The 24,218-nt window shown below is 42.4% G+C and overlaps 1 protein-coding gene across 3 annotated transcripts in view; it reads left to right on the plus strand.

The window, feature by feature from the left end:
* Positions 1-23,663, plus strand: part of IRF7 (interferon regulatory factor 7) — a 30,881-nt gene extending 7,218 nt beyond the window's left edge. Inside the window, exons 5-11 of one of the 3 annotated variants that reach the window (XR_014175162.1) lie at positions 2,215-2,299; positions 10,660-10,815; positions 11,504-11,743; positions 12,892-13,104; positions 13,531-13,908; positions 15,800-16,323; positions 17,875-18,012. Coding sequence is in view for 2 of the 3 variants with exons in the window: in XM_081950226.1 (XP_081806352.1) it covers positions 2,215-2,299; positions 10,660-10,815; positions 11,504-11,743; positions 12,892-13,104; positions 13,531-13,908; positions 15,800-15,918; positions 17,875-18,033 (1,350 nt within the window). In the remaining variant the exon portion in view is untranslated. Of the gene's footprint in view, positions 1-2,214; positions 2,300-10,659; positions 10,816-11,503; positions 11,744-12,891; positions 13,105-13,530; positions 13,909-15,799; positions 16,324-17,874 lie in introns of all 3 variants that reach the window. The other 2 variants (XM_081950226.1, XM_081950227.1) reach the window with 2 other exon arrangements.
* The last annotated feature ends 555 nt before the right edge of the window (positions 23,664-24,218 follow it).

Here is a 24,218-nt window from a genome sequence, read left to right on the forward strand (position 1 = left end):
AGATTATGGGAATCTTTACAGGACTGCAAAAAACCCTCTCTCTAGAGAAACAGCATGTAGACCAGGGGTTCCCACCCACCCCCACCCCGGTCCATAGACCTGCATTGGGCTGCGGGGTGCCAGAAACCGGGCCATGCAAACAAACAAAGCCCCATCCACCGGATGCATGTGCATGCCAATTCGCAGAAAAGCCTCTGTCCATGGAACTGGTCCCTAGTGCCCAAAAGGTTGGAGGGCCCTGATCTAGACAATCAGCTTATTTATAAATAAAGTATTTTGCATTAGCTGCAAATCTACTTCTGATTCAGAGGTTATTTTGTAAAACGTATTTAAAATGGAATGCAACAAAAGAGTACAGGAAACAGGTGAAATCTTGAAGTCATACCAGTTCCTGATTTATCTTTCTGTTTAACCTATGGATCTAGTATTTTTCAGAAATCCACTATCTAAAGTTTTAGCAGGGCCAATCGTGCCTAGCTTTTAAAGAACATTCAAAGTTAGAGAGATGCTTCTCTTTGTCTGTTTTATCTTATACGTGAGGCCTATTTCAAGGGAAATAAAGCATGTGCAACTTCTCCCAGAACCATTCAAGGCCTTGTGAAGTGCTCTTCCTTTGCCTTCTCTTGCTGCCATTGTTTGATAGGTTAAAATGTGAATGTCTGAAGATTTTTTTCTTCATTGTAAAACACTAGCAAGTTAGATTAGTATCTTGTTATTGGAAGGCTTTGCGTAACTCGCTAAATGTGAACATCTAAGTACCTTTTTAGGCATATCGGTTGGGAGCATCCTTCATTCTATGGTGTTTAGGAAACTTTTATCCAAGAATTTTCCATTTGACTCCCATCTACTGGTGCTTAGACTATGATAATTTTCAGATGTGAGACCAAAAGTTCTTGTTTTGATCAAGTTTGTACTAAGAATATAGAACCTATGTTGCCCAGCATTTTTTTCTATGGAAGATATACTATATTTTGGTACTAGAATATGCTACTGAAGACACAACCATTTTGTTGATTTGGATTAGCTGTTTTAATGTGCTGAAAGTCTGCTAGAATAGCTGCCAATCCATTTTAATTAACTAATTAATCTAGAGATGTTCAATGCCTAGGTAGAAAGAATTTCTAGAAACCCCTGAAGTTGCCTTATGCTAAGCCAATAATCCTTTGGATCAAGTATTGACATGGATTGTCACCATCTATGTAGTAATTTAGACTGGAATCCTTGCTCACCCTTCCTGGACATTGTAAGGGTAAAATTTGAGACTCTCTACTTGCCAAGTGTACATTTACTATTGAGTTGTCATATCAGGATCTGTCATCTTAAATCCCCAACTGACTAAACATTTTAAAGGAGGACCTATACTGCTTTTGCTGTGGCTTTTACTTGTTCATGGGGGGAAAAATACATACTGTATTTTTTGGAGTATAAGACGGACATTTTTCCCTCAAAAACGAGGGTGAAAATCTGGGTGTGTCTTGTACACTGAACACAGCATTTTTGGCCTACCGAAACCCCGCCGCCTTTGCAAAAATGGACATGCAGAGGGTTTGGGAGGCTCTGCAAAGTGCTCCTGGGGGCGGGGCAAAAATGAGCAAAAACCGGTCCATTTTTGCTTGTTTCTGCCCCCCCCCCAGCCCCTAGGAGTACTCTACAAGCCTCCCAAACCCTCTGCATGTCTTTTTTTTTTTTTTTTTGCAAAGAAAGGGCCGTTTTTGCAAAAAACTGGCCGCTTTTTGCCTGTTTTTGCCCCCCAGCCCCCAGGAACAATCTACAAGCCTCCCAAAACTCTGAATGCCCTTTTCTTTTCGCAAAAAACAAGGCGCACAGAGGGTTTAGGAGGCCTGCAGAGTGCAAAAACTTTTTTAAAAAATTTACCTCTTCAAAATCATGGTGCGTCTTATACTCATGTGCATTTTATAGTCTGAAAAATACAGTAGCTGTTTACTGCCTAGTAGAAATGAACAATCTGATTCATATAGATTTAAATGGGAGACATGAACTACAAACTTTCAAGTCTGTGGCTTTGACAGCAATAACTCTTGCATAATATGCATGTAACTCAATTTGGAAGGCCTGAGGTAGCTTTTGTGCTACTTTAAGTTGAGCGTGAATGGATTACTGAAAAATGTGGCAGGGTCATGAGGTAAGCTTTAAATGTACTATCAAGAAAGGTTGATCAGCATATAAGGAACATTTTCACATTGTATTTCTCAGTATTTGCAACAAAGCGATTCATCTGGTTCACAGCTGGAAATTGATGCTGCTTTTCAAACTTCGACACTGGAAAATGGAATGGCAGGTAAAGTTGTGAGTGTGCATTTATTGCTCTAAGAGTTGGCTGGGATAGAGGCTTCAGTTGTCTTACTAGGCCGGGATGAAACATGCTTCATAATGACAAGTATAAATTTGCCCATTTTCACTACTATGTTTCAACTGGAACCACAGGTGCAGGCAACTTTATGCCTATGAAATGGTAAAACCATATTCTGTTTTTTAATTATTGAAACTTAGACGGGTTTTTAAAATTAGGAATTTGGGCTGCCAGTTATGTCTCGTAATGCCTATTGCTGCAGGACTGAGTTATTGGTGTGTAAATGAAAGGGAGTGGGGAACTTTATAATTTGTAGTATACTTCTTAGGTTTAATCCACTGTCCTACTGATGAGCACTGTTTGGCCAAGATGAGAACCTGATCAATGTACTTTATTGATAATGCCTGAAGAGGCTATATCGGTCCAGCTCCGTTGGATCCCTTGTAAGCAAATGTTTTTGAGAAAGGGTTTAGATGCAGCTGCAAAGTAATCTTGGACGAGCAAATTTAGATAAAATGCCCTTTTCGGTCAGAGTTCAGATTTGGGGTTGTCGGACTGAAACTGCCCTGATCACACTGGTGGATGATTTTCATTTGGACCTGGATGGCCTGAATGAATCCCTCCGAGTCCTATTTATTTTCTTAGAAGCACTCATTACCATGAATTATGGTGTTTGTTCTTTTTGGGGCCCCTGCAATGTGTGGGAATTGAAGGCATTATTCTGCACCCTTGTTACTTCCTATCCAGTTTCAGGTTTAGTCAGCTGTAAGGCATTGAGTTCCTAGATGCTTGTTCCTGAGGTACCATAGGGTTCATGTATCGCCTATATATATATAATATCTCTATATGTTTTCTGAGGTTTTCACGGGTGTTTGTATGTATGTCTTTGGTTGTTCGGGTTTTCTCCCGCGTAGAATTGGAAGTATCTTCACGACGTTTCGATGAAGTCTCATTCATCATCTTCAGGCTGCTGCTTCCGGCTTGGTGCTTCCAGGAGCAATGTGAGATCTCAGCCGGTTCCTCTTTTTAACTGCCAGTGGGGGTTTGTGCTGATTGGGTGGGAGCTTGGCTGCATTCTGATTGGGTGGAGGTGTATTCTGATTGGTAGGGGGCTTGGCTGTGCTCTGATTGGATGGGAGTTTGGCTGTGCTCTGATTGGATGGGGGCGTGTTCTGTTTGGGTGGGGGCCTGGTTGTGCTTGTGTTAGTCTGAGTTGCAGAGGGATTTGAGCTGGTGAGCTGCGTTGCTGTTAGTTTGGCTTCGCGTTTGTGGTCGTGCCACATCTCCGTGGTGGGCATCAGTTTGCTTCATGTATGGATTGGAGGGGTTTAAAGTGGCTAATAATGCAGCTGTGGTCTGGCTTCTGGTTTGTGGTCGGGCTTCTGGTTTGTGGTCATTATCGGTGTGGGTTTGGGCTTGCTTTTTGCGTGGATGTGTGATAGTGACATCCTGTGTGGTTTTCGTGAGTGTGGGTCTGGTATCATTCTTAGTGTTAGGGACTCGTTTGTCAGTGAGGGCGGGTTTCCAAATGGCTGGTAGGCGGGAGGTATCATCTCGTTTATTCATGCTGTGTGGTCGTTTTTCTATCTCAATAGCTTCTCTGATTATTCTGTTGTTAAAGTGTTCAATTTTGGCAATAGTTCTGGTCTTTTTAAAGTCTATATCATGTCCTGTGGCTTTGAGGTGTTGGACCAGGGAAGAAGTTGGTTCCTCCTTTCTGACTGAGTTTTTGTGTTCTTCAATGCGTGCCTTTATTCTTCTGTTGGTTTGTCCGATGTATGTGGTGGGGCAGGTGGTGCATGGGATTTCATATACTCCTTGATTTTCTAACTCTATTTTGTCTTTGGGGTTTCTCAAGATGGTGGATATTTTTCGGTTTGTGTAGAATGCTGTCTTGATGTTGTGTTTGTGGAGGATCTTGCTGATTCTGTCTGTGGTGCCTTTTATGTATGGGAGGGGGGCTTTGCCGTTTTCTTGTTCACTGTCTTGGATTTTAGTGGGGTTTTCTTTTTGGATTAGGTTAGTGATATTGTTTCTTTGGAATCCGTTGGATGTTAGTACGTTGGTGAGAGTGTGTAGTTCGGTTTTGAGGTGTTGTTCGTCAGCTAAGCGTTTTGTTCTGGAGATGAGTGTCTTGGCTACAGAGTTGATCTGTGCTGGGTGGTGGTGTGAGAGTGCGTGCAAATAGCGGTTTGTGTGTGTTTTCTTCTGGTAGATGGTGTGTCCTAGGGATCCATCGGATTTCTTATAGACTAAGACATCCAGGAAGGGGAGTTGGTTATTGGCTTCTGTTTCCATGGTGAACTGTATTTTGGGGTGTAGGCTGTTGAGGTGTGTGAGGAAGTTGTCCAGTTTATCTTTCCCGTGTGGCCAGATTATGAAGGTGTCGTCTACGTATCTGAGCCAGAGTTTGGGTTTGTGATCGGATTTTTCTAGAGCTTGGGTTTCAAAGTGTTCCGTGTAGAGGTTAGCAATGACAGGTGAGAGGGGTGATCCCATGGGTGCTCCTTCTATTTGTTTGTATTTTTGTCCATTATAGATGAAGTATGTGTTGGACAGGCAGTGGTTGGTCAGATCTAGGATATGTTTGGGGGGTTGTATTTGTTTTGGATAGCTGTCAAGGCTTCTTTGATTGGAACTTGGGTGAAGAGTGATACAACATCGAAGCTCACGAGTAGGTCGCTGGGCTGTAAGTTTTGTTTCTTTATGATCTCTATGAACTGGAATGAGTTTTTTACGTGTGAGGTGATGGATTCTGCATAGGGCTGTAGTTGTTTGGCGAGAAATTTGGCTAGGTTTTGTAGAGGTGAGCCTATGGAGCTGACTATGGGTCTGAGTGGGGTTCCTTCTTTGTGGATCTTGGGGAGACCATAGAGCTTAGGGCATCTGGATGATTTTTCTCTGGGAATGATTCTTTGCTGGATCTCTTCGCTGATGGGGGAGGCTTTTATTTTGGATCTGGTGGTTTTTTCTAAGTAGGTGGTGGGATCCGTGCTTAGGGGTTTGTAAGTGGAGTCTTGGAGTAGGTTGGTTAATTTGGTTTGGTAGTCAGATGTGTTCATGACCACCGTGGCGTTCCCCTTGTCTGCTGGAAGGATTATTATGCTAGTGTCTTCTTTTAGGTTAAGTAGTGCTGTCTGTTCCTCTTTGGGTAAGTTGCTTTTGGGGGGCTTGCTGGTGCAGAGGATGTTGGTGATTTCGAGTCTGATTCTGTTAGCGTCATCGGGGTTGATTTTGGTCAGGCTGGTTTCGACTCCGCATATAATGGTTTCAGTGGGGATGTGTTTGGGAGCGACTGCAAAGTTGAATCCTCTGGCAAGGACATTGGTTTCAGCTTTGGTGAGGATCTTATCTGAGATGTTATGCACTGTTTGTTTCATGTGTGGATGTGAGGGAGGAGGGGTTTGTTTCTGGCGTTCCTTTAGTCTTCGGAGTTTATTAGTATGTGTGTCTGTCTTGAGGGTGGTCTGTGTTTCGGCTCTCCAGGTGGCAAGTTGTTTGGATTTGTCCCAAAGTGTGGGGTGGATCTTGTTGCTGAGTTTGAGGTGAAGTGTAAGGAGATTTTTGTTGATTCGGTCTAGGTGGAATCTTTTTGTGTGAAGTTCATTTCTGATTAGGGCCATTTCTGTTCTTTTCAGGATGCGTTTGGTGGCTGCAGAGTTGGAGTGGAATTTTAATTGGAAGCATGTGGGGGTTAAATTTTGATCTCGGCAGTTGCGTAGGAATGTGAGGTCACATAAAATGGAAGCTCTTTGGACTTCGAGTTTTTCGTAGGTCCTGGTCAGATGGTGGATTTCCTCCCCGTAGAGGTACGATATTTGTTTTCTGAGGTTTTCGCGGGTGTTTGTATGTATGTCTTTGGTTGTTCGGGTTTTCTCCCGCGTAGAATTGGAAGTATCTTCACGACGTTTCGATGAAGTCTCATTCATCATCTATATATATATATATATATATAATATCTACATGAAACACCTGGCTGAGGTCCTTCTATTTGGAGTAAGCAAATATTATGCTGATGATATCCAGTTATGTATCTCCACCCAGGGCCAGACAGGAGATACAGTAGATCTCCTACCCCAGTGGTCGGCAAGCCGCGGCTCGCGAGCCACATGCGGCTCTTTACACACTTTAATGCGGCTCTTCTGTGTGCCGGGCGCCCGCTCCCCTCCCTCCTCTCGGGCGGCCGCCCCAAAAGTCAGGACTCTGCAGCTAGCCTCTGTAATTGCGCCGCTGCTCCACGCCGTGGAAAACATAGGCGCAATTACAGCCCGGAGCAGGAGCAAAGCCCCTTTCCCAACTGGCCCTTCCTCCCTCGGAACGCTTTGGAGGGAAGCTTCTGCAAAAGCCCAGGCGAGTGACAAGTTTCCGCCGTTACGAAGTGTCCGAGGCTGTAATTTTCTGAGCTGTGCGCGCGCACCTGTTTTCCACGGCGTGGAGCAGCGGCGAGCGATGATTCCGGAGGCCATCAGTGGGGGGGCAGGGTCCCCCCTCGCGTTCCTCATCTTCCCGGATGGCCCCCGGAATCATCGCTCGCTTTGCAGAATCTCGCCGCTGCTCTACGCCGTGGAAAACAGGCGCACGCGCACAGCTCAGAAAATTACAGCATCGGAGACTTCGTAACGGCGGGAACTTGTTGTCACTCGCCCGGGCTTTTGCAGAAGCTTCCCTCCGAAGCGTTCCGAGGGAGGAAGGGCCAGTTGGGAAAGGGGCTTTGCTCCTGCTCCGGGCTGTAAGCTTCCCTCCGAAGTCTTGGGATGTTCTGAGGAGCCCCCCAAGGCAAAACGCCGCTGCCAGGTAGTTAAAAGTACCTCTCTGATTCTGTCAGACTCTGTCAGTCTCTCTCTGATTCCCTCTCTCACTCCCTCTCTCTGTTCCTCTCTCTGTCTGTCTGTCTGTCTGTCTCACTCACACACACACACACACACACTGTGGTCACCTTGTTGAGTGTTCCAATCACATTTGAAACACTCAACAACTGGCCTGCATTTATGGTATTTTGCAGCATTCTGCAGTCATAGGACAGAGGGAGAGACAGAGACAGACACACACACACACACAGAGTGAGTGAGAGACAGACAGACACACACACACACACAGAGTGACAGAGATGGGGGAAGGAGGAGAGAGAGACAGAGATACAGAGAGAGAGAGAGAGACAGATAGACACCCAGAGAAAATGACAGAGGGAGACAGAGAGGGAGGGAGGGAGAGAGAGACAAAGAGCCAGAGAGAGAGAGCCTTGAAAGAGGCGGTTGTGAGGCCCCTGCTCAAGAAGCCTTCCCTGGACCCAACGGATCTAGTCAATTATCGTCCAGTCTCCAACCTTCCCTTTTTAGCGAAGGTTGTAGAGAGTGTGGTGGCACAACAGTTTCCACGTCACCTGGAGGAGAATGATTATCTAGACCCGCGCCAGTCCGGCTTCCGACCCGGGCACAGCACGGAGACGGCCTTGGTCGCGTTGGTTGATGATCTCTGGAGGGCCAGAGATAGGGGTTGTTCCTCTATCCTGGTCCTATTAGATCTCTCGGCGGCGTTCGATACCATCGACCATGGTATCCTGTTGCACCGGCTAGAGGGGCTGGGAGTCAGGGGCACCGTTTTACGGTGGTTTGGCTCCTACCTCTCTGGCCGGACGCAACGTGTGTTGGCAGGGGAGCAGAGATCGACCCGGAGCCCCCTCACATGTGGGGTGCCACAGGGGTCGGTGCTCTCGCCTCTCCTGTTCAACACATACATGAAACCGCTGGGCGAGATCATCCGTGGTTTCGGGGTGGGATATCATCTGTATGCTGATGATACTCAGCTATACATTTCCACCCCGAACCACCCCAACGAGGCCGTTGAAATGATGTCCCGGTGTTTGGAGGCCGTACGGGTCTGGATGGATGGCAACCGACTAAAACTCAACCCTTCCAAGACGGAGTGGCTGTGGCTTCCGGCCTCCCGGTTCAACCAGTTGCTTCCATCTCTGGCCATTGGGGGCGAGCAACTGGCCCCCATGGAACGGGTGCGCAATTTGGGCGTCCTCCTGGATGCCCGGCTGTCCATGGATGACCATGTAACAGCCGTGGCAAGGGGGGCGTTCCATCAGGTTAGCTTGATGCGCCAATTGCGCCCCTTATTGGACCGGGATGCCCTACGCATAGTCACCCATGCGCTGGTGACGTCTCGCCTGGACTACTGCAATGCTCTCTACATGGGGCTTCCCTTGAGATGCACTCGGAGACTGCAGTTGGTCCAGAACGCGGCCGCGCAGGTGATTATGGGGAGGACTAGATACTCCCCCGTAACACCTCTCCTGCGCGAGCTGCACTGGCTTCCTGTAGTCTACCGAGTGCGTTTCAAGGTTTTGATTATGATCTTTAAAGCGCTTCATGGCACAGGACCTAGTTACATGCAGGATCGCATCCTGCCCCATACATCCCTACGACCAATCCGCTCACACAGAGAGGGACTTCTTCGGGTGCCGTCCGCTAAACAGTGTCGGGGGGCGACACCCAGGAGCAGAGCCTTCTCTGTGATGGGCCCAGCCCTGTGGAATGACCTCCCCCGTGACATCAGGATTACTTCCGATCTCCGCTCCTTCCGTGTACAGCTGAAGACCCACCTCTTTCAATTATCTGGCCTGGCTCAACCGTAAATTTTTTCTTATTCCTCCTGACAGTCCTTTTAAATTTTAAATTGTGGTATTACTAATGGGGTATTTTAATGGTGACTTTTAATTGTCTAAATGTGATGTAATTTGTTACCTCCTCCGTGCATGTATGTCTTTGTATATGTGTGTATTTGGATGTCTATGTGTTTGCACATGTTTTATGTTTTATATGTTTTATTGTACGCCGCCCCGAGTCCTTGGAGAGGGAGCGGCTAATAAATTTAAATTAAAAAAAAAAGAAAGAAAAAGAAAAAAAGAAAGAAAGTGGGAGAGAGAGATGAAATTAAAAACAACAACATACAAACCTGACTTACTCAAACTATCCAAGGAAATGCAAGGCCAATGTTCACATTAGTGGTTGTGACTTTGTCAGTCATTGTCAGGATGTAATTTTCTCTACATTGTAAGGCAAATTTTACGGAATTTAACGTTATCGATAAATAATATCGTTCTAAAGTTTTTGTTTTATTAGTTGTGTTATTTGTATCCTCCCGACCTATGTGGATACTTGCATGCAGAATATTCTCAATAAAAACTTATTGAAACTAAAAACAGTGTACCATCCTATGTATTTTCGGTTTTAAAAATGTGGCTCTCAAAATAAATTTCAATCGTGGTTTTGGCGAGATTTGGCTCAGTTGAAAAAAAAGGTTGCCCACCACTGTCCTACCCAATTGTCCCTACCCAAATGCATAATTGAGCATGCATATTTGCCATTGGATTTCCCTTTGTTAATGCTCATTTGCAGACAGTAAGGGTATGGCTAGCTGATGAGAGCTAATTAGCTCGAAATAGATCTATACTAGTCTCCCTTTATTTATTTATCAGTACAAATACAACACACACACACACACACACACACACACACACACACACACACACATATATATATATATATATATATATATATATATATATATATGTTTTCGTAGATTTTCACGGGTGTAGGTATGCTGGTTTTGTTGTATTCGGGTCTTTTCCCGTGCAATCTCAACCTTACACGGGAAAAGACCCAAATACAACAAAACCAGCATATATATAAAATCTAAATGTGCATTAATAATAGAATTATATGGATTGAAGAACTGGAAAGAACATAAATATAAATATCCTAAATGTAAAAATGATTATGATTGATACTAAAACTGTATAAGGAGATATTGAAAAATGGAAGAATGAAGGATGGAACGTAGAATTGAATAATGGAAATATGAACAACAAAATAGGTGGAAATAGGTCTTTGAATATTATAGCGATATGAAAGGGGGGGAAAGTTAAAATAGGGATAGAAAATAGTGGGGAGGGAATAATAATTATATATTAATATGTTAAAAGATACAAAAGGACAGAAAGATGGTTCAGACAGGAAGGATGATCATAAAAGAGATGTATAAATAATATGAAACAATGGAAATGAAATGTAATATTTAGGAATAATAAGACTATGTGTACTGAAATGTATGTTACCCTACCACACCATTCACGCATTGATATGTATAAAGAATATAAAAAATAAAAATTTGATTGGAAAAAAACAACAACCATTGCAATCCAATGGTGTAGATTGCAGAGATTCCCCAAGTATTTGTGCATAATTGATGCTGAGTTTTACATTTAATGTTGATCAAGTGAGTTTATCCCATACATGCCATTGCAAAAATCTTCGAAATGATGGATATTAATGTGTGTGTAGGTTCTGCAGTGCCAAATGAGAATGCAGCAGGCAATGTTTACCAGACCAATGACGACACACTCCAGTGGATTATTCAGCAGTCCCAACTAAATCTGACTGAAATGCAACATGTCACATGGGCCCCAACAGTAATTACAGATTCCAGTAATCTTATAGGTAAGTCTAAACATGGACTTTAAACAATGAATCACAAAATTATGGAAGTGGAAAGGATCTTGGAATTTATTTAGTCCATCTCCCTTCTTAGTACCAGATGCAGTAGAGTGTCTCTGACAGGTGTCTCACCAGCCCCTGGATGAAGACCTATCATGAACTCATCCAGTCATGTAACAACCTATTCTAGTGGCTGATAGTTCAATTAGGAAATTCCTCCTAATGTCTAGCTTTAACCATGTTTCTTCTAATTTTACCTGTTAGTTCTAGTCAAGACTTCTAGTCAACCTAGTAATCTGGAATAACAGAAAATAAGTCCTGCCTCTTCCAGATGTTAATCTTCAGATGTCGAAGACTTGTATCATATCAAGTATTTTCTCCTGTATAGTAAACTCTCCCATGTCCTTTAATCATTTCTGTTTGCTCACTCACTGAAATGTTTCTCGGGCCTATCATTTAAACTCTTGATTTCTGGGCTGTCTTTTTGACTCCATTAAATTAGGCATGTAATGCCTTTATGCCAGGTTTGTAGCCAAAAGAAACAAAGGGAGTCTTATGGAGAAGATCGGTGGCTGGAGAATATATATTAAGAGGGGCTACCTACGAAGCTCTTTTTATCATCTTTTTTCCTATCTTATAAAGGCTGTAGGTTCTTTCTGCTAATTGCCTTGTTTTATTTTTCTAAATACAGCAGGAAATGCTATTCTGTATGAGCAAAGAAGTTCCCGTGAAGCCCCTCAGGTCACCCAAAATGGCTGCTCGCCTATAGCGAATGGAGTAGCAGTTGAACCTGTGGCAAGTAACTGTTACCAAGAAGAACCCCACTGGCCACCTGCAAACCCAACAAATGAGATTTCCCAGTCAAACATTGCTTTTCCAGTATCGCATGCGCAACAAAACTTTCCTGGTGCAAATCAATTTAATCAGTTAGGTGAGTAAAGTATTCTGCAGCATACTTGGGTGAATTCGGCCCAAATGGAGGCCAAAACTTTCCTTAAATTGCATCACTGTAGTGGCTTAAATTCCTATTGCCACTATCAAAAGATAGCCCCTCTCTTCCTAGTTCCATTTGCCCAGACTTTGCAAACTTATTAAAGGTGGGAGAGGACTGAAAAAATCCAGGCTAATTGCTTGTTGAACAGAAAGTGAGAGCTTACTTGGCTGTCTCCTGACTCCCAATTAAACACTTCATACTTGAGAAGAGGAAACCTATCCTTCTTAGGAAACTAGTAAGAGGGCAGAGGAACATTGTTATTGAGTTGTTCAATAAGGCAATGCAGAGAATGGCTGTTGTCACTGGAGACACAGAGAAATGTGTTCAAAATGTGATAGGGATAAGGCAATATCACACAATTTTCCTGACTTTCCTCTTATTTTATTCATTAAGACCGAAATAAGTGGTTTGGCTAAACCAAGCCTTCTAAGGATTTACAAGTGGTTTCACTTATCCCCAGCTTCATAACTTCTTCGAATTCTTAGCAGGCATTTCCCCACCTTGATAGCTTGATATATGGTCAAAGATAAAACTACCAAACATTTGCATTTATTTCCAAAATCATTGTGAGTAAGCAAATCTGTGTACAGTATGATATATTCCTAACATATATGTGTTCATATTGTGTGTATCTGCCCTCCCCCAATCCCTCCTCTTCTTACTTATTGACCACTGTGGATCTGTTTACATTATACCGGTTGTACTTCAAATACTTCTCCCAGTCTTGCCCAATGGTTCATAAATTCTAAATAGAGTCACTTGCGAATCCATCTTAGGTTTATTAGCCAACATTGTACTGGATAAAAATGAACAGTACACAGTCCATATGCATCAGCTGCTAGAAGTATCTAACCCATGTTGCCATTGTAGGACTTTTAACTTCTAGCCAATGCCTCCGTTGTTTAGCTTCCTTTCCCCCAAACTCTCTCTGATCGTGACATGCCTCCCTGGTATTCCCCCAATAAAATAAAGGTTTTTGTGTTCATTGAGCAAGAAGTAGACACACGTAAAAGTGACTCAATGGCCAAAATATAATGCTTGTGACTTTTGATTTGAGAATAATTGTTCTTTCTCCTCCGTCTTAGAAGAAGCTGCCTGCAATACTAGCTGTTTCGTTGATAACATTTATCTGAATGAAGAGCCTCAGGATAATGGAATGAGGAATAATGAAATGAGGAATGACTATCCACTTACAGCAAACCAGGAAGTTATGATGGAACAGAGTGTATTTGTACCTTCAGCTACTCTCCCAACAGATGAACCAACCATCAATAATGTTCCTTCTCAGGACCCTCTAGGTCAGTGGCCCCCAACCCTTTGGGCACCAGGGACCAGTTCCATGGAGAGAGGTTTTTACACAGACTGGAGGGGGCGTGGTTTTGTGTGCTACCTACATCCGTGGATGGGGCTTTGCTTGTTTGCAAGGCCAGGTTTTTGGCATGCCACGGGCTGGTATGGGTCCACGGACTGGGGGTTGGGGATTCCTGCTCTAGGTCAGTAAAAGAATTTTCTGTGGGCTCACGTAGGCAACGAATAAAAATATCTGAGCAGCAATAGGTACCAAAAAATATACCTTTTATTTGGAAAGTAGGGAGTAGTTCCTTCCCAGACTCCTTTTTCTGTCTTCTTTGTTTTCTGCTAATGCTTAGTCATTATGCAAGACTTTGCAGACAAAAGGATACTGAGTCTGCTTTCACTACACTGTGTACTCTTGTGTTTTGCAGAAACTGCTGCCTTTAACATAAAGGTCTCTATCTACTATCACAACAAGATAGTACAAGACGAAGCAGAAGTAAATAGCTGCATGCTCACCTACAACCAGGAGAACTGCCACCAACCACACAATACACAGGTCATACGGTTTCCAAATCCAGACATGCTGGCGGATCAGAAGCGAGTTCAATATATCTTGCAGGCCTTAAACGCTGCAAGTTTATTATTATATCAGAAAAACGGGAGGATCTGGGCCAAACGACTTGGAACGTGTAATGTCTTCCATGCATTCTCCAAGGAGCTGGACGATCTTTCTCAGGACCCTCCACGTAAATTACTGCCAAGGAATGTTGAAACTGAAATCTTCAACTATGAACAGTTCTATAAAGGTGAGGATCTAGAAATGAGGCAAAGAGTCTTATTCATTGAAAAGACTGTGTGCAGTCTTGAGTGTTCAGATCAGGTGCTGTGGTGTTTTTTTTTTTTTAAGATTTATATGCCACCCTTCTCCCAAAGGACTCAGGGCGGTGTACAACATTAAAAAACACATATCACAAAAGTTAAAAGGAAATTAAATAAATATCCCAAAAAACAAACACAATTAATATGACAATAACATTAAAAAAAATAGATAAAATTAACAGGCCAGGCCGGCTTGCTGGAAAAGGCAACTTTTTAGGGCGCGTTGGAAGAACCGGAGGTCAGGGATTTATTTATTTATTTATTTATTTATTAGATTTATAAACCGCTCCCTCTCCCCGAAGGGACTCGGGGCGGTGTACAAGACACAGCTAAGACCACATACAAAATACAATATCGAAACCCATAAGGACAAAACAATATAAAACCTTCTAAAACAAAAATTAAAAGCAATCTAAAAAATCTATGCGAAGCTCCGGGGGCAGCTCATTCCAGAGGGAAGGCTCTCCCACAGAGAAGGTTCTCCCCCTGGGGGTCACCAGCCGACACTGTCTGGCCGATGGCACCCGGAGGAGGGTGTTGACATCTGGGTTTAAATAATTAAAAGGAAGTTAATTGCAGGCAGTCCCCTCTTACAGTCATTTGTTTAATGACTGTTGGAAGTTACAGTGGCACTGAAAAAATTACCTTACAAAAATTACCTTACCTGGTCCTTGAATTTGTGACTGCAGCATCCCCATGTCCCATGATCAAAATTTGGGCGCTTGGCAACTGACAGTTGCAGCATCCTGGGGTCACATGATTGCTATTGGTGACTTTCCCTGAAGGTTTCCAAGTTAAAGGGGGAATGTTACATTTGCCTAGTGATTGCAGCAAAAGAGATTGCAAAATCACCCAGTTAACAATCGCATTGCTTAGTGACAGAAATTCCAGTCCTGTTTGTGCTTGTAAATCGAGGGCTAATTGTAAAATCTTTCCCTGCCATCTTTTCTTTAATACTGTTACAGCTATGCTATCACTGTTTTATCCCTTTAAAAACTGTTGTCTTGGAAGACTCAGTGAAGACCTCTAAGGATAGAAACCAAACAGCTTCTTCTCAAAGACTGCACTGGTTGGCATTTTCAGACTGTAGGTCTGTAGCAGTTAGAATAGCAGCAGGAGAGATGGTTGGAAGAAGCTTTACTCCAGGGATCATGATGCAGCTGAACTCAGGCAGGGGCAGCAAAAGTGCAGCTATACAAGTATACTCAACGTAGTTTGGCAAAAGCTCTTCAGGATTTCGTTCAGGCATTTTCTTTCATGCCTAATCTATAGATGACAGCAATTGAATGCAACATTTTATATGAAATGTACTTGATCTGGCCCTAGTTACCATCTTATAGTTCAAGAAAATGGAACGTCTTTTAGGCTTTGTAAATAAATAGAATCTGGCATCAAACAACATGCTAAACTATAATGAATCGGCTGGTTTTGGCTTAAATGATGCCAGATTGAAATATTAAATTGATATTTGCATAGCTGTTATCCTTTGGTATAGAGGTATTATATGGGGAAATTGTTTCATTGCATTCTTTCCTGCTCTGCTAAAAATATGTTTGTATCTGGGAGAAATGCTTGAAATATGGATTGGACCAGGAGATTTTATGGTGGCATCTTGAGAGGTCAGAAGGTCCCAATAACCTGTTATCACATTCTGGAAGGCTTGGTTAATGGGTTATTGATGATCAATCGATTCTAGGTTTCTCCTTACTGATGCAAAATAACCTTAGATTTTATTGTATTTATTTGCCCCGTTTTTCTGTTTATGAATCCATATATTGGTTTAAATAGCTATGAATCCCGGATTTTTCTCTTTAATAGAACTGGTTGAATTCCGTGATGGTCAAAGACGCTCGTCTCCTGACTATACCATTTATCTGTGCTTTGGACAGCGGTTTACTGCTTCCAAACCCAAGGAGTCCAAGCTGATCTTGGTGAAGGTAAGGATATCGGTGTCAGGAAACTTACTGAAGATTGTTCAAGGTGATTTCAAAGGGATCACAGTAGTGGACTTCAGTCTGTTGCCACCCCAGCATGATTTCCTCTTGATGCCTGGATGGAAGGAAAGCTTAGCCAAGTGGTTGTGTGGATGAGCCCTAAGAACTAAAACTTTGCAGGGTTTGAGACTCTGTCTCCAAAAGCTGCTTTGGAGGGTGCAAGATCACAAATACAATCCCCTCCAGACCAGATTTCTTCAGCCAGAAAGTCCAGCTTTCATTCAGATCTGAGCTTGCTACAGCTGCATGTCTGGATTTTGAACATCAAGCATTACAGACTATAGAGTATGGCACAGTTACCTTCCAGTTGGATTTGCAAGATTGCTCCGGGGGCAGAAGGTATACCAGGTAAAGAAGGGAAATCTTGCCATGAGGGTTTCAGTTCCTCAGATGTCAAATAGAAATAAATCAGTGTCAGAAACCCAACATATTAAAATGTGAGGTTGTCTATATTTTCAGCTTTCAGGAGACACTCAATTTACCTACATCAAACCTCACTCTTTCTTCTTTCCTGCTCCTGTTCTTTTTCCCTAAAAATCCTGGGGTGCCACCCTTTTAACCCTTCCATTCAGTGCACACCAGATTGTTCTCGGGGGGGGGGGGAGGCTTTCTATAATATTGATCACGGGCAGCTTTATTTAATAGGGAAATATTCGTTAAGCGCCCTGTAAATATTTCATATCTCTGTCAATATTTTGTACAGGTTGTTTATCTTTATCACAATCTTTGACCAGCGTTTACCATAAAAAGAGTGTCACCCAAAGAGAAATAGCTTAATACAGCAATGAGTTATTGGGGAAGAGAAACAAATAGTAATAGGGCAATAAACAGCATATTTACTTAAAATTTTTGCAGTGTTGTATAACATAGTAAAAATATTTTGCCACCCGATCAGTGAGTGTAGGATTAGCATCCTTTAAGTGATAATAAACATCATCATGTATTTGGGTGGCCCTAGTATTTGGAAATGATTAGAGCAATTAAAGAGTGTCGGGGCATCATAGGGCACCTTATGAGGACATGGGTGCGAGTTTTCTTCCTCTCTGGATCCACAGGAGCAAAGTCTTTCTGAATAGGATGCCCTTTAAAATCTTCCCTCCAGTGTATGTTTCTTTGGTACAGCAATACCGGTTACATATAACCTGGGTTTCCGTAAAGCTATCGGATTCTGGTTAGGAAAATAAGGCTAGTCTCTTTTAATCCCTTTATTCCCTTTCCACAAAGTTCCACCTTCTGCAAGGTCTTAATCACGAGGTGGATGCCAGCTTGTTTAGACCATGCTGGAAGGTCGCAGCTGCTGTTACCCTGTGGATATTTCTGCCCATTCACAGCAATAAGCCACCGTGAGCATCTTCATCAATGTTGTGGCATTTGCAGAGCAGGAATGTGGTCCTCGGTCTCTTTCTTAATTCCCACCGCCTTATAGGACTAGCTAAGAACATTTAGGTCTTGCTGCCGGAGTGAGTGGGAGATACAACCCAATTAAGGCTACCTTCTCTGTTCTTTCAATCACACTTGCTGATGAGCATTTTTTTGTTCAGTTGTGCATCACTCATTTCTGTATTTGTCCTTCATGGAAGGAGAGATTATTCAACTGTATTTATGTAGTCATTCATTCTGGAGCATCTAAGCTGTTGTCTTGCATTCTTGGACTCTCCACTCTTTCGCCTTAATCCCAGAATATCTAACGTTAAATCTAATTGGGACAAGTGACCTCCTTTTTTTTTCCTGAGCTCTCCCATTTCTAAGCAGGAAAGCCACCGTCAGCGAAACCTTTTGTTTGCTTTTTGCAATTCTCCTAAACTAGAGAGTCAGTCTCATCCCTAATCACCTGTTTTTTTAGTGAAATGTATCCTTGCACAAGCTAATAATGTTTATTGTCTTCTGTGTATCTTACAGCTGGTTCCAAATTTTTGTAAAAATTCGCATGAATTCGTGCAGAGGGAAGGCTGCTCATCCCTGAACAGCGAAAGTGTGAGCCTCCAAATCTCCAACAGCCTCTTTGATATGATAGAACAACTTTCTACTATAATCATGCAGACTGAGACAGCGTACTGAGTGCTTTGTTTTGTGTGCCAATTAATAGGTTTTTGCAGAGGGTGAGGCTGGTTCTCTCCATTTGTTTCACAGGCCGAAGTACTACAATCTCTAGGTTGCATCTCAGCCTTGTTATTAGGGCAGATGATCTCCTAATTGGACTATTATTTATTGAGATAATCACACCCCGGGGATACAGATACTCTGCCCTGTGAAATTCTTTCCAAGAACTTATTGGAATATATATCTTGCTATGGGGCATTATGACAAGGATTCTTTGTTGCCAGTAATAATCGTGGCACGAAGTTGAGGAAATTCTTTTCAAGAACATATTTTTATGTGATAATAAATAAAATAATAAAATTTTATTTGTTAGCCGCACCCTCTCCAGAAGGACTCGGGGCGGCGTACAATAAAAACACATAAAATACAAATATAGACAGTACATACACATAAATATAGACGTATACGTGGAGGAAGTAGACAGATAAATGGAAATAGAATTAAGATTGCAATTTAAAATCCCCTAAGTAAAATTACAAGATTAAAAACCCGTCAGGAGCGATATGATCAAATTTCCAGATGCTACGGGGATGAATTTAGTTTTTGGAATGCACTTTTTACCTCCTATGTTTTGTAAGTGAAAAGACATTAAATATACATTCTAACCTGAAACTCGGCGGAAACTTGCTTTCTCCGTGTTTCTCCGAGCAAGACTATTCCCAAATGCTATGGGACAGTGTTAGAAGCAAGGTTTTGTATTTTCAGTCCTAAAACGAAAGGGACAAACTTACAAAGGACTTCTGTTCCTCTGTAAGAATTTAGTTTATTGTCCACACAGATGCTGCAGTTTTAAATATTTGGGGAAAAAAGATAATGTCCCTTGTCGCTTGGCTGGAAAGGAGATGGGAGAGAGATTTAATTTCAGACTTGCAAGATTGAAGTCAGCCTTTCAAGATAAATCAGATAGGAAAGATGAGCTGTATGTCTATTGAAATTCTCAGTCATCCATGTCATGGTTGCCCCAGAGGTGCTTTTTCAAGAGGCAACTGGACTTTCCGTTTTTTCTTTGAAGACGTTTTGCTTCTCAAAGTTGGATGAGAATTGAAACATCTTCAAAGAAAAACCAGAAAGTCCAGTTGTCTCTTGAAAAAAGCACCTCTGGGGCAACCCAGTGAACTTATTCTACTTCATTGCAAAGCTACATTAACAGAATTTTGCAACTGTGAAATTACATTTCTTTCCTATCTTTTTTTAGAGCCCAAGAAACGGGCTCTCTTCTGAGGCTTCCCCGCGACATTCCGAGGTGGATTCTGACTGTTCCCTTGGATGTGTGTCTGTGCCTTATCTCCCAAGATAATTCCCAAAATCACTCCCAAGATCATTCCCATCCTTACAGGACCCTGTTTTCTAGCCTAATTCATATTCAACACACACACACAAAAGGTAGAGGAGAAAAATGGCATTTTGATTGCAGAGTTTTGGAGGAGACGGGGGACAATCAGACTAGTGGATTATATCTAGCCAGTAGGCTACCTAACCTCAGTTCAGAGGTGGTATTCAGCCAGTTCGGACTAATTCTGGTGAACTGGTAGCGGAAATTTTGAGTAGTTTGATAAACTGGCAAATACCACCTCTGGCTGGCCCCCGCCCCTTCCAGGAGTCCCATCACGCCCCATTTTGGCTCCCGGGTAAAAGTCCAGAAAAGACCACTAGGCCCAAAATGGGGCATGGGGCGGTACAGCACGCCCCCTCCCCCCCATGGCCCATTTTTGCTCCCAGGGGACTGCAGGGAGGCCTAGCCTGTAAGGCTGGACCACCCAATAAATCTATTTGCTGCCTCCCAGCTGATTGGCATGGTCGGTTTATTGCTGCCTCCCAGTTGATTGGCTGGGTCTTCTTTTGTTGCCCTGCACTGAAGAATGGAGCTGGAAAGCAGGTTAGTGGGGTGGGGAGGGAATGGGGATTTTGCAGTATCCTTCCCCTGCCACGCCCATCAAGCCATGCCTGCAGAACTGGTAGTAAAAAAATATTGAATCCCACTACTGCCCAAGTTGTAAGTTGCAGGTAATGTAGCCTCATAATATGTGGTCTATGATATGAGAGCATATACCATTGAAGAATGTTAGCCAATCCCTGCTGAATCAGACAAAGGCCTCTCAAGTACAGCTTTTGCCTTCTCATAGAGGTCTAGGACAATTGGCAGTGGCCACATTGCCACATCCACTTCTTCATGGGTCGCTCACCATAATTGACCCATCACGGGCTGTCATCTTTGACTGGCCCTCTGCTAGTGCTCCTCCCCGACAATGCTGAGACTCCTCTCCTGGCCCCTTTTCCTGAGTGATTCACCGAGGGATACTTGCCCCCTGGTGATTCACTGCATGGGACAATTAAATGTGCCTTGAATAATTTCAAAGCAACTTCTCTGTGTGAAATCAAGTACCATATATGCACCCAATTAGTAGAAATGAACTTGGCTGGTAAGGGTGACCAGGTTTGCCTTCACCTACAGCTGGAGTAGGACAAGATAAACAATTATTAACGTAGCAAGTAGTTACAGGCATACTATCCACAAAATTCCAAGAAACATTTAGCAAAAACCTATGAAGACATAGAGTATGAAATATTAAGATTTCTTATTTTGTACTACTGCTGAATTACTTTATGCGTATTAGAATTTGTTAATGTTATTTATTATTTAGTATGCGTAGAACTGAAACCACGATGCATTTTATCTTATATATATATATAAGATGCAGTTCTGGAAGAATTCCCAGTACATACGAAAGTGGAGTTTTGGTTTGTTTTATAGTGATGCAATGGTGAATAAATACCAAAATGCATCCTCCGTTGCACACTGCACCCATCTATTTCCTCTTCTCCTTCAACAGCTCCATGCATGTCACCCAAATCTGTGCAGGCAGGCAGGCAGGCAGGCATGGAGGAAGGCTGCAGAGGAGAATTGAAATCCATTTGCCAACAGTCTCGGTTCCTCGGGCAGATGGATGGTTGGACATCCCAGGACCAAATCCACCTGGTTTCATTGCTCAGATGATAACCCAATGCCTTTCTTTCTCTGCTTAGCATGATTGGCTACAAATTGGGTAATTTAAGAGGAGGGGATCTAATACAGGTAGTCCTCGACTTACAACCATTTGTTTAGTGACCGTTTTAAGTTACAATGACACTGAAAAAAGTCACCTTATGACCGGTTTTCACACTTACAACTGTTGCAGCATCCCCATGGCCATGCGATCAAAATTCAGGCGCTTGGCAACTGGTATGTACTTATGACAGTTTCACTGTCCCAGAGTCACGTGATCCCCAGTTGTGACCTTCCTAGATAGCTTCCGACAAGCAACGTCAATGGGGGAAGCCAGATTCTCATAAGATTATTCGCTTAATAACTGGCAGATTCTCATAAGTTATTCGCTTAATAACTGGCAAAAAAAAAATCATAAAATGGGGCGCACTTAACTGTCTTGTTTAGCAGTAGAAATTTTGGCCTGGATTGTCATAAGTCGAGGACTACCTGTATTTAAACCATCAGAAGCAGCATCATGTCCATATGCAAACAGGTCAGAGGAAATGGAGAAACTTGTAAATATCTCTCCTCCTTTCAAGATCCAAGGCTGGAAAGAGCCAGGATGGGGTTGATGGTAGTGGATGGACAGTTAAGCAAGGATAGTCTGTCTCAAAAGCAAAACCTGCACTTTTTAGTAAGAGACCTATATATCAGATTGCATTCAGCTTTGGTACAGTGTTCCTTGTTTAAGGAAACAGAAGCTTAAATGTTCGGTTTTTTTTTTTAATCAATGCTTTCAGGCCACGAAGAGCTATAAGCATAGAGTACATTTTCCAGTTGCTGAATGATTGGGGGGGAGGGGCAGCAGCAGCAGGGGACACATGGCAGGGGGTCGCAGTGGTGGAAGCAGCCCTCCACCACAGTCCCAGGTTCTTATGTGGCTCCTTAGGAAAATTAATTGCCCACCCCTGCATTGCAGGAAGATGAAATCTAGTCCCCAATTTTGTCTGTCGCACCCAAAGTCCATTTTAAGTGGAAGCTTGTTAAACTGATATTGTAAAACCCGTGGGCCACATGGCCCATTATTGTGCCGTGAGCTATTTGGAACCAGGCCACGGAAGCAACACGAGCAGTGAGCGAGGGTGTGCACGTGCGCTCCATTTGCATAAATGACATGCAAGCCGCTTGCACAAATGGAGCTGTAAATGCACACTTGCCAGCCTCTCAGGTGGAACCATTCCCTCCCACCCAAAGGCCCACAGAGCCAGAAAATTTGGGGAACTCTGGTGTAGAAGATTGGAAGTTTATTTTTTTACTGTTTGCTAGATAATAATACTCTAAAGCAGGGGGCCTGGGCTTGGGTGTTGCTGAAGTTTAGTTTCCAGTATCCCTCATTCAGCCAAGGTGTGTCTAGGGCTGTGTTTATAACACCTCTCATAATAAAATATCCAGGAACTACTCATCTCTTCTATGTACAACTACTATTATCAAATCCGTATGAAGTAGTTTCTCTGTGGCCAAATTGTGTTATGCTGTATGCAAAATTAGGCAGACTTTAACTTGCCCACTCATAATCCACCTCCAATCACAATATATTATTTTGTCTGCCATTTATTTTTATTTATTATTGTTGTTGTTTTTAATGCTAGTCTGTGACCACAATCAAAACTGATTGTCTTAAGACTCCTGGGAATGCTTGCAATAGTTGCAGGGCTCCCAAGAGCTAATCTTCAGCAAACCTGACCTAGCCTTGCTCCATTAACTCCAACTGATTATCTGTAAAAGAACATTGGCTCACTCAGACAAAATACCTACATTGTGATACACTGATCGGACTTCTAGGGAAGCTGCTTTGAATCCTTTATTGGTTTCACAGTTTGACTTTTGTAATGGCTGTGAGTTTTATTATACATTTCCCCCCCAAATTTTGCTGTCAGTCCCTATTTCTAGACATGAAGCCACTTACTGTGCTTTTGGATCTCAAGAATATGTTTAGACTATGAATGTCTGAAAATCTTACTTGTACTGAACTGAATTAAAGGTAGTCCTCAACTTACCGCAGTTCGTTTAGTGCCCATTCAAAGTTATAACGGCACTGAAAAAAGTGACGTGACTTTCTTTCACACTTACGACTCCATGGTCATGTTGATCAAAATTCAGATGCTTGGCAACCGGTTCATATTTATGACGGTTGCCGTGTCCTGGGGTCACGTGATCCCCGTTTGCAACTTTCTGACGAGCAAAGTCAACAGGGATGTCAGATTCGCTGAACAACCGTGTTACAAATTTAACAACTGCAATGATTCGCTTAAGAACTGTAGCTAGAAAGTTCATAAATTGGGGCAAAATTCACGTAACGAACTAACAACATAAATTTTGGGTTCAATTGTGGTCGTAAGTAGAGGACTACCTACATGTTGTAATGTTAAAATTTAATATTAAGTCTTAATATTTTTTTGTTTGGGTTTCTCACGGAAATATTTATTTCATAAAATGTGAAAAGTCTAATGAGAACTTGTAATGGGAAATCAAGTCTTTCTGTAACTTGTGTAAGTTCATTAAAGTACAACTTTGGTCAATAATACCGTACGGAAATAAATTGACATTCCATTAAATCTAAGAAGTATGTCTTTTTTTTATTTGAAATGATCCATGAAATAACATTGACAGAAATGATGTTGGCTAGTGATTTATCCTTTGTAGTTGTTTTCATTTATCCAAGATGTTCTACAACAAAAAATACCAGGAAATGAATTATAGATTTTGTTTAACAGATTAAACAGATTTAAAGCCAAGTATTACAATGATAGAATAAAGTTCTCTATTGCTTTTGAGGCTATAGGAAGCCCCAATGTGGAACTTCTTAACAAGAACGGTTTACAAATCTTTTGCAACTTTTTAAAGTATTGCAAAGAGGTATTTGTGTTTGCGCTCATGCATCGTCCAAAGCAGCTTTTGGAGATCCAGTCTCAAATCCTGCAGAATTTTAGTTTTTACAGTGCATCCACACATCCATTTTATCATACATTGTTTCTACCCTGGGTAGTACGAGAAAATCATGTTGGCAAAAATTATAGTGTGCCCACATCTTGCTATTAATGTATCACTGGAATGGGACCATGCCCGGCTGCTATGTATACAACTTCACATGTCCCTGTAAGAACAATAATTAGCAATT

Source organism: Natrix helvetica (genome assembly GCF_964273705.1).
Source record: "Natrix helvetica genome assembly, chromosome: 1".
Taxonomy (NCBI): Eukaryota; Metazoa; Chordata; class Lepidosauria; order Squamata; family Natricidae; genus Natrix; species Natrix helvetica.